At 48.1% G+C, this 10,598-nt stretch overlaps 1 protein-coding gene and 1 long non-coding RNA gene across 7 annotated transcripts; one reads left to right on the plus strand and one right to left on the minus strand.

The window, feature by feature from the left end:
- Positions 1-378: 378 nt before the first annotated feature.
- LOC127928174 (uncharacterized) lies at positions 379-5,252 on the plus strand. Of its 6 annotated transcripts, XR_008130782.1 has the most exons (7): positions 379-1,471; positions 3,412-3,528; positions 3,568-3,645; positions 3,683-3,721; positions 4,149-4,226; positions 4,461-4,499; positions 5,122-5,210. It is a non-coding gene; the product is annotated as an uncharacterized LOC127928174 (long non-coding RNA). The 6 variants fall into 6 exon arrangements; XR_008130787.1 differs by lacking the exons at positions 3,683-3,721; positions 4,149-4,226; XR_008130785.1 differs by lacking the exons at positions 3,568-3,645; positions 3,683-3,721.
- Positions 5,253-5,452: 200 nt separating this feature from the next.
- On the minus strand, positions 5,453-8,394 carry LOC127928173 (uncharacterized). Its single transcript, XM_052515260.1, has 4 exons — positions 8,188-8,394; positions 8,032-8,109; positions 6,319-7,992; positions 5,453-5,950 (listed from the first exon to the last, which is right to left on the minus strand). Exons 1-3 carry the CDS (start codon positions 8,267-8,269, stop codon positions 7,235-7,237), a joined length of 918 nt encoding a protein of 305 aa, XP_052371220.1. The 5' UTR covers positions 8,270-8,394; the 3' UTR covers positions 5,453-5,950; positions 6,319-7,234.
- Between the last annotated feature and the right edge of the window lie 2,204 nt (positions 8,395-10,598).

Here is a 10,598-nt window from a genome sequence, read left to right on the forward strand (position 1 = left end):
GTACAGCTGACCCTGGTGCTAAAGGGGTACACAGCTGACCCTGGTGCTAGAGGGGGTACAGCTGACCATGGTGCTAGAGGGGGTACAGCTGACCCTGGTGCTAGAGGGGGTACAGCTGACCCTGGTGCTAGATGGGGTACAGCTGACCCTGGTGCTCAAGGGGGTACAGATGACCCTGGTGCTCGAGGGGGTACACAGCTGACCCTGGTGCTAGAGGGGGTACACAGCTGACCCTGGTGCTAGAGGGGGTACAGCTGACCCTGGTGCTAGAGGGGGTACAGCTGACCATGGTGCTAGAGGGGGTACAGATGACCCTGGTGCTAGAGGGGTACAGCTGACCCTGGTGCTAGAGGGGGTACAGCTGACCCTGGTGCTAGAGGGGGTACAGCTGACCCTGGTGCTAGAGGGGGTACAGCTGACCCTGGTGCTAGAGGGGGTACAGCTGACCCTGGTGCTAGAGGGGGTACAGCTGACCCTGGTGCTAAAGGGGGTACACAGCTGACCCTGGTGCTAGAGGGGGTACAGCTGACCATGGTGCTAGAGGGGGTACAGCTGACCCTGGTGCTAGAGGGGGTACAGCTGACCCTGGTGCTAGATGGGGTACAGCTGACCCTGGTGCTCAAGGGGGTACAGATGACCCTGGTGCTCGAGGGGGTACACAGCTGACCCTGGTGCTAGAGGGGGTACACAGCTGACCCTGGTGCTAGAGGGGGTACAGCTGACCCTGGTGCTAGAGGGGGTGTACAGCTGACCCTGGTGCTAGAGGGGGGGTGTACAGCTGACCCTGGTGCTAGAGGGGGTACAGCTGACCCTGGTGCTAGAGGGGGTACAGCTGACCCTGGTGCTAGAGGGGGTACAGCTGACCCTGGTGCTAGAGGGGGTACTCAGAAGGAGGTTGAATGTTTGAAGGGGTACGGGACATTAAAAAGTTTGGGAACCACTGCTCTAGAACAACCAGTCTTATCTCAGAGGAGACCAGTGGAACCTATAGAACCAACCAGTCTTAACTCAGAGGAGACCCGTGGAAACTCTAGAACCAACCAGTCTTGAGTGTCTAATAGTTACTAGAAGTCTAATTTGGGCCCTTCTGGTAGTCAGAGACTCCAAGCCAACAGAACTAGATAAGAGACAATGATGCATACGGAAATTATTACCAGTTATGAAACAAAGGCTGAGCAGAAGACTTAATAAGCTAGAGGTTTTAACACAGAGGCTGAGCTGTAGACTGAATCTAGAGGTTTTGACACAGAGGCTGAGCGGTAGACTGAATCTAGAGGTTTAAACACAGAGGCTGAGCTGTAGACTGAATCTAGAGGTTTTGACACAGAGGCTGAGTGGTAGACTGAATCTAGAGGTTTTGACACAGAGGCTGAGCTGTAGACTGAATCTAGAGGTTTTAACACAGAGGCTGAGCTGTAGACTGAATCTAGAGGTTTAAACACAGAGGCTGAGCTGTAGACTGAATCTAGAGGTTTAAACACAGAGGCTGAGCTGTAGACTGAATCTAGAGGTTTTGACACAGAGACTGAGTGGTAGACTGAATCTAGAGGTTTTGACACAGAGACTGAGTGGTAGACTGAATCTAGAGGTTTTGACACAGAGGCTGAGTGGTAGACTGAATCTAGAGGTTTTGACACAGAGGCTGAGTGGTAGACTGAATCTAGAGGTTTTGACACAGAGGCTGAGTGGTAGACTGAATCTAGAGGTTTAAACACAGAGGCTGAGCTGTAGACTGAATCTAGAGGTTTTAACAGAGGCTGAGCTGTAGACTGAATCTAGAGGTTTTAACACAGAGGCTGAGTGGTAGACTGAATCTAGAGGTTTTAACACAGAGGCTGAGTGGTAGACTGAATCTAGAGGTTTTGACACAGAGGCTGAGCTGTAGACTGAATCTAGAGGTTTTGACACAGAGGCTGAGCTGTAGACTGAATCTAGAGGTTTAAACACAGGCTGAGTGGTAGACTGAATCTAGAGGTTTTAACACAGAGGCTGAGTGGTAGACTGAATCTAGAGGTTTTGACACAGAGGCTGAGTGGTAGACTGAATCTAGAGGTTTTAACACAGAGGCTGAGCTGTAGACTGAATCTAGAGGTTTTAACACAGAGGCTGAGTGGTAGACTGAATCTAGAGGTTTTAACACAGAGGCTGAGTGGTAGACTGAATCTAGAGGTTTTAACACAGAGGCTGAGCTGTAGACTGAATCTAGAGGTTTTGACACAGAGGCTGAGTGGTAGACTGAATCTAGAGGTTTTGACACAGAGGCTGAGCTGTAGACTGAATCTAGAGGTTTTAACACAGAGGCTGAGCTGTAGACTGAATCTAGAGGTTTTGACACAGAGGCTGGGTGGTAGACTGAATCTAGAGGTTTTGACACAGAGGCTGAGCTGTAGACTGAATCTAGAGGTTTTAACACAGAGGCTGAGCGGTAGACTGAATCTAGAGGTTTTAACACAGAGGCTGAGCTGTAGACTGAATCTAGAGGTTTTAACACAGAGGCTGAGCGGTAGACTGAATCTAGAGGTTTTAACACAGAGGCTGAGCTGTAGACTGAATCTAGAGGTTTTGACACAGAGGCTGAGCTGTAGACTGAATCTAGAGGTTTTAACACAGAGGCTGAGCTGTAGACTGAATCTAGAGGTTTTGACACAGAGGCTGGGTGGTAGACTGAATCTAGAGGTTTTAACACAGAGGCTGAGCTGTAGACTGAATCTAGAGGTTTTGACACAGAGGCTGAGCTGTAGACTGAATCTAGAGGTTTTGACACAGAGGCTGAGCGGTAGACTGAATCTAGAGGTTTTGACACAGAGGATGAGCTGTAGACTGAATCTAGAGGTTTTGACACAGAGGCTGAGTGGTAGACTGAATCTAGAGGTTTTAACACAGAGGCTGAGCTGTAGACTGAATCTAGAGGTTTTAACACAGAGGCTGAGTGGTAGACTGAATCTAGAGGTTTTAACAGAGGCTGAGCTGTAGACTGAATCTAGAGGTTTTGACACAGAGGCTGAGTGGTAGACTGAATCTAGAGGTTTTGACACAGAGGCTGAGTGGTAGACTGAATCTAGAGGTTTTAACACAGAGGCTGAGTGGTAGACTGAATCTAGAGGTTTTAACACAGAGGCTGAGCTATAGACTGAATCTAGAGGTTTTAACAGAGGCTGAGCGGTAGACTGAATCTAGAGGTTTTAACACAGAGGCTGAGCTGTAGACTGAATCTAGAGGTTTTAACACAGAGGCTGAGTGGTAGACTGAATCTAGAGGTTTAAACACAGAGGCTGAGTGGTAGACTGAATCTAGAGGTTTTAACACAGAGGCTGAGCTGTAGACTGAATCTAGAGGTTTTAACACAGAGGCTGAGCTGTAGACTGAATCTAGAGGTTTTAACAGAGGCTGAGCTGTAGACTGAATCTAGAGGTTTTAACACAGAGGCTGAGTGGTAGACTGAATCTAGAGGTTTAAACACAGAGGCTGAGTGGTAGACTGAATCTAGAGGTTTTGACACAGAGGCTGAGTGGTAGACTGAATCTAGAGGTTTTAACACAGAGGCTGAGTGGTAGACTGAATCTAGAGGTTTTAACACAGAGGCTGAGTGGTAGACTGAATCTAGAGGTTTAAACACAGAGGCTGAGCTGTAGACTGAATCTAGAGGTTTTAACAGAGGCTGAGCGGTAGACTGAATCTAGAGGTTTTGACACAGAGGCTGAGTGGTAGACTGAATCTAGAGGTTTTAACACAGAGGCTGAGTGGTAGACTGAATCTAGAGGTTAACACAGAGGCTGAGTGGTAGACTGAATCTAGAGGTTTTAACACAGAGGCTGAGCTGTAGACTGAATCTAGAGGTTTTGACACAGAGGCTGAGCTGTAGACTGAATCTAGAGGTTTTAACACAGAGGCTGAGTGGTAGACTGAATCTAGAGGTTTAAACACAGAGGCTGAGTGGTAGACTGAATCTAGAGGTTTTAACACAGAGGCTGAGCTGTAGACTGAATCTAGAGGTTTTGACACAGAGGCTGAGCGGTAGACTGAATCTAGAGGTTTTAACACAGAGGCTGAGCTGTAGACTGAATCTAGAGGTTTTAACACAGAGGCTGAGTGGTAGACTGAATCTAGAGGTTTAAACACAGAGGCTGAGTGGTAGATTGAATCTAGAGGTTTTAACACAGAGGCTGAGTGGTAGACTGAATCTAGAGGTTTAAACACAGAGGCTGAGCTGTAGACTGAATCTAGAGGTTTAAACACAGAGGCTGAGCGGTAGACTGAATCTAGAGGTTTTAACACAGAGGCTGAGCTGTAGACTGAATCTAGAGGTTTTAACACAGAGGCTGAGCGGTAGACTGAATCTAGAGGTTTTAACACAGAGGCGGAGCTGTAGACTGAATCTAGAGGTTTTAACACAGAGGCTGAGCTGTAGACTGAATCTAGAGGTTTTAACACAGAGGCTGAGCGGTAGACTGAATCTAGAGGTTTTGACACAGAGGCTGAGTGGTAGACTGAATCTAGAGGTTTTAACACAGAGGCTGAGCTGTAGACTGAATCTAGAGGTTTTAACACAGAGGCTGAGCTGTAGACTGAATCTAGAGGTTTTAACACAGAGGCTGAGCGGTAGACTGAAGCTAGAGGTTAACACAGAGGCTGAGCTGTAGACTGAATCTAGAGGTTTTGACACAGAGGCTGAGCTGTAGACTGAATCTAGAGGTTTTAACACAGAGGCTGAGTGGTAGACTGAATCTAGAGGTTTTGACACAGAGGCTGAGCTGTAGACTGAATCTAGAGGTTTTAACACAGAGGCTGAGCTGTAGACTGAATCTAGAGGTTTTAACACAGAGGCTGAGCTGTAGACTGAATCTAGAGGTTTTAACACAGAGGCTGAGCGGTAGACTGAAGCTAGAGGTTTTAACACAGAGGCTGAGCTGTAGACTGAATCTAGAGGTTTTGACACAGAGGCTGAGCTGTAGACTGAATCTAGAGGTTTTAACACAGAGGCTGAGTGGTAGACTGAATCTAGAGGTTTTAACACAGAGGCTGAGTGGTAGACTGAATCTAGAGGTTTTAACACAGAGGCTGAGCTGTAGACTGAATCTAGAGGTTTTAACACAGAGGCTGAGCTGTAGACTGAATCTAGAGGTTTTAACACAGAGGCTGAGCGGTAGACTGAATCTAGAGGTTTAAACACAGAGGCTGAGTGGTAGACTGAATCTAGAGGTTTTAACACAGAGGCTGAGCTGTAGACTGAATCTAGAGGTTTTGACACAGAGGCTGAGCTGTAGACTGAATCTAGAGGTTTTGACACAGAGGCTGAGCTGTAGACTGAATCTAGAGGTTTTAACACATAGGCTGAGCTGTAGACTGAATCTAGAGGTTTTAACACAGAGGCTGAGCTGTAGACTGAATCTAGAGGTTTTAACACAGAGGCTGAGCTGTAGACTGAATCTAGAGGTTTAAAAGGGCTAAACAGAGCAAATTTAATGAATTACATGTCTGACCCTCGTGGCGATCCAGCTGTGTTCGGGAAGGTTATTAAATCACCAAAAAGAAGCAGCCGTTCTATATAGCTCCAATACTATAACGGTCGTCGTATGAAGGAGAGGACCAAGGTGCAGCGTGGTAAGTGTTCATCTTGTTTTAATAAGAAACAATGAACAAAACAATAAAATGACAAAACGAACAGTCCTGAACGGTGAAACAAAACACAGAACAGAAAATAACTACCCACAACTCAAAAGTGAAACCAGGCTACCTAAGTATGGTTCTCAATCAGGGACAACCAGGCTACCTAAGGATGGTTCTCAATCAGGGACAACCAGGCTACCTAAGTATGGTTCTCAATCAGGGACAACCAGGCTACCTAAGGATGGTTCTCAATCAGGGACAACCAGGCTACCTAAGGATGGTTCTCAATCAGGGACAACCAGGCAACCTAAGTATGGTTCTCAATCAGGGACAACCAGGCAACCTAAGGATGGTTCTCAATCAGGGACAACCAGGCCACCTAAGTATGGTTCTCAATCAGGGACAACCAGGCCACCTAAGGCTGGTTCTCAATCAGGGACAACCAGGCTACCCCTAAGGCTGGTTCTCAATCAGGGACAACCAGGCTACCCCTAAGGCTGGTTCTCAATCAGGGACAACCAGGCTACCTAAGGATGGTTCTCAATCAGGGACAACCAGGCCACCTAAGGCTGGTTCTCAATCAGGGACAACCAGGCTACCCCTAAGGCTGGTTCTCAATCAGGGACAACCAGGCTACCCCTAAGTATGGTTCTCAATCAGGGACAACCAGGCAACCTAAGGATGGTTCTCAATCAGGGACAACCAGGCCACCTAAGTATGGTTCTCAATCAGGGACAACCAGGCTGCCTAAGGATGGTTCTCAATCAGGGACAACCAGGCTACCTAAGGATGGTTCTCAATCAGGGACAACCAGGCTACCTAAGGATGGTTCTCAATCAGGGACAACCAGGCTACCTAAGGATGGTTCTCAATCAGGGACAACCAGGCTACCTAAGTATGGTTCTCAATCAGGGACAACCAGGCTACCTAAGGATGGTTCTCAATCAGGGACAACCAGGCCACCTAAGGATGGTTCTCAATCAGGGACAACCGATTGACAGCTGCCTCTGATTGACAACCATACCAGGCCAAACACAGAAATCCCAAATCATAGAAAAAAAGAACATAGACTGCTCACCCCAACTCACGCCCTGACCAATACTAAAACAAAGACATAACAAAAGAACTAAGGTCAGAACGTGACAATAACAGACAAAATGTCAATAACTGACACCTTTGACAAACATGTTACTGCAGCAGGGAGTTTCTCTGAAAGGGGAAACCGCAGCAATAAGGACAACTCTGAGAAGACTGTTCATGAGGACAACTCTGAGAAGACTGTTCATGAGGACAACTCTGAGAAGACTGTTCATGAGGACAACTCTGAGAAGACTGTTCATGAGGACAACTCTGAGAAGACTGTTCATGAGGACAACTCTGAGAAGACTGGTCATGAGGACAACTCTGAGAAGACTGTTCATGAGGACAACTCTGAGAAGACTGTTCATGAGGACAACTCTGAGAAGACTGTTCATGAGGACAACTCTGAGAAGACTGTTCATGAGGACAACTCTGAGAAGACTGTTCATGAGGACAACTCTGAGAAGACTGTTCATGAGGACAACTCTGAGAAGACTGTTCATGACACAAGCTCATCTCCAAAGCATGGTGCTGTTCAATCATAGACTTACCTGATACTGTAAATGGTCTCTTCTACAGCTTGCTGGGCCAGACATACTTGACCCGTGTCTTCTACAGCTTGCTGGGGCAGACATACTTGACCCATCTGTTCTACTGCTTCCTGGGCTAGACATACTTGACCCGTCTCTTCTACTGCTTCCTGGGCCAGACATACTTGACCCGTCTCTTCTACGGCTTCCTGGGCCAGACACACTTGACCCATCTCTTCTACTGCTTCCTGGGCCAGACATACTTGACCCGTCTCTTCTACGGCTTCCTGGGCCAGACATGCTTGACCCGTGTCTTCTACTGCTTCCTGGGCCAGACATACTTGACCCGTCTCTTCTACGGCTTCCTGGGCCAGACAAGCTTGACCCGTCTCTTCTACAGCTTCCTGGGCCAGACATGCTTGACCCGTGTCTTCTACAGCTTCCTGGGCCAGACATGCTTGACCCGTCTCTTCTACTGCTTCCTGGGCCAGACATGCTTGACCCGTCTCTTCTACTGCTTCCTGGGCCAGACATGCTTGACCCGTCTCTTCTAAAGCTTCCTGGGCCAGACATGCTTGACCCGTGTCTTCTACAGCTTCCTGGGCCAGACATGCTTGACCCGTCTCTTCTACGGCTTCCTGGGCCAGACATGTTTGACCTGTGTCTTCTACGGCTTCCTGGGCCAGACATGCTTGACCCGTCTCTTCTACAGCTTCCTGGGCCAGACATGCTTGACCCGTCTCTTCTACAGCTTGCTGGGCCAGACATGCTTGACCTGTGTCTTCTACGGCTTGCTGGGGCAGACATACATGACCCGTCTCTTCTACTGCTTCCTGGGCCAGACATGCTTGACCCGTCTCTTCTACAGCTTCCTGGGCCAGACATGCTTGACCTGTGTCTTCTACGGCTTCCTGGGCCAGACATGCTTGACCCATCTCTCCTACTGCTTCCTGGGCTAGACATACTTGACCCGTCTCTTCTACTGCTTCCTGGGCCAGACATGCTTGACCCGTCTCCTCTACTGCTTCCTGGGCCAGACATACTTGACCCATCTCTTCTACTGCTTCCTGGGCCAGACATACTTGACCCGTCTCTTCTACGGCTTGCTGGGCCAGACATACTTGACCCGTCTCTTCTACTGCTTCCTGGGCCAGACATGCTTGACCCGTCTCTTCTACTGCTTCCTGGGCCAGACATGCTTAAAACGTCTCTTCTACGGCTTCCTGGGCCAGACATACTTGACCCGTCTCTTCTACTGCTTCCTGGGCCAGACATACTTGACCCGTCTCTTCTACTGCCTCCTGGGCCAGACATACTTGACCCGTCTCTTCTACGGCTTGCTGCTCCTCATGTTGAAGTCAATCTGCTGAAGGAGTTCAGTCTAATCTTCTTAACATAACCAACAGAGTTCTCAATACGAAGCCCTTTACTGTTCACTATTCACATTAATAATGTGGGTTTGTCCCTGAATAATAACAACTGGGACCTACACCTACAGCTCAAGCAGCTAAGTTAGCTAGCTAGTTAACATGAGTCTATCAGGCTACATCTCGGCTACAAATTAAACTTCAATCGTCTCAGGACAGTGGCACATGATATGAATTAATGGTTAGATCAGAATCGCCGTCATAGTCATTGTAATGTACAGAGAATAAAGTCAAAACCACAAGTCCAAATCCCCATCTCCATCCATGGCCTAGGAAAGGGATGATTTAGCAAGCTAGCTACAGCAGGACATTAACGCGAGCTAGCTACAGCAGGACATCAACACAAGCTAGCTACAGCAGGACATTAACACAAGCTAGCTACAGCAGGACATTAACGCAAGCTAGCTACAGCTGGACATCAACACAAGCTAGGTACAGCAGGACATCAACACAAGCTAGCTACAGCAGGACATCAACACAAGCTACAGCGGGACATCAACACAAGCTAGTTACTGCAGGACATCAACACAAGCTAGCTACAGCAGGACATCAACACAAGCTGGCTACAGCAGGACATCAACACAAGCTAGCTACAGCAGGACATCAACACAAGCTAGCTACAGCAGGACATCAACACAAGCTAGCTACAGCAGGACATCAACACAAGCTAGCTACAGCAGGACATCAACACAAGCTAGTTACTGCAGGACATCAACACAAGCTAGCTACAGCAGGACATCAACACAAGCTACAGCAGGACATCAACACAAGCTACAGCAGGACATCAACACAAGCTAGCTACAGCAGGACATCAACACAAGCTAGCTACAGCAGGACATCAACACAAGCTAGCTACAGCGGGACATCAACACAAGCTAGCTACAGCGGGACATCAACACAAGCTAGCTACAGCGGGACATCAACACAAGCTAGCTACAGCTGGACATCAACACAAGCTAGCTACAGCAGGACATCAACACAAGCTAGCTACAGCGGGACATCAACACAAGCTAGCTACAGCGGGACATCAACACAAGCTAGCTACAGCAGGACATCAACACAAGCTAGCTACAGCGGGACATCAACACAAGCTAGCTACAGCGGGACATCAACACAAGCTAGCTACAGCAGGACATCAACACAAGCTAGCTACAGCAGGACATCAACACAAGCTAGCTACAGCAGGACATCAACACAAGCTAGCTACAGCAGGACATCAACACAAGCTAGCTACAGCAGGACATCAACACAAGCTAGCTACAGCAGGACATCAACACAAGCAGGCTACAGCGGGACATCAACACAAGCTAGCTACAGCAGGACATCAACACAAGCTAGCTACAGCAGGACATCAACACAAGCTAGCTACAGCGGGACATCAACACAAGCAGGCTACAGCGGGACATCAACACAAGCTAGCTACAGCAGGACATCAACACAAGCTAGCTACATCAACACAAGCTAGCTACAGCAGGACATCAACACAAGCTAGCTACAGCAGGACATCAACACAAGCAGGCTACAGCGGGACATCAACACAAGCTAGCTACAGCAGGACATCAACACAAGCTAGCTACAGCAGGACATCAACACAAGCTACAGCAGGACATCAACACAAGCTAGCTACAGCAGGACATCAACACAAGCTAGCTACAGCAGGACATCAACACAAGCTAGCTACTACGGGACATCAACACAAGCTAGCTACAGCGGGACATCAACACAAGCTAGCTACAGCTGGACATCAACACAAGCTAGCTACAGCAGGACATCAACACAAGCTAGCTACTACGGGACATCAACACAAGCTAGCTAAAGCGGGACATCAACACAAGCTAGCTACAGCGGGACATCAACACAAGCTAGCTACAGCAGGACATCAACACAAGCTAGCTACAGCAGGACATCAACACAAGCTAGCTACAGCAGGACATCAACACAAGCTAGCTACAGC

This window comes from Oncorhynchus keta, unplaced genomic scaffold, assembly GCF_023373465.1.
Source record: "Oncorhynchus keta strain PuntledgeMale-10-30-2019 unplaced genomic scaffold, Oket_V2 Un_scaffold_2232_pilon_pilon, whole genome shotgun sequence".
Lineage (NCBI taxonomy): Eukaryota > Metazoa > Chordata > Actinopteri > Salmoniformes > Salmonidae > Oncorhynchus > Oncorhynchus keta.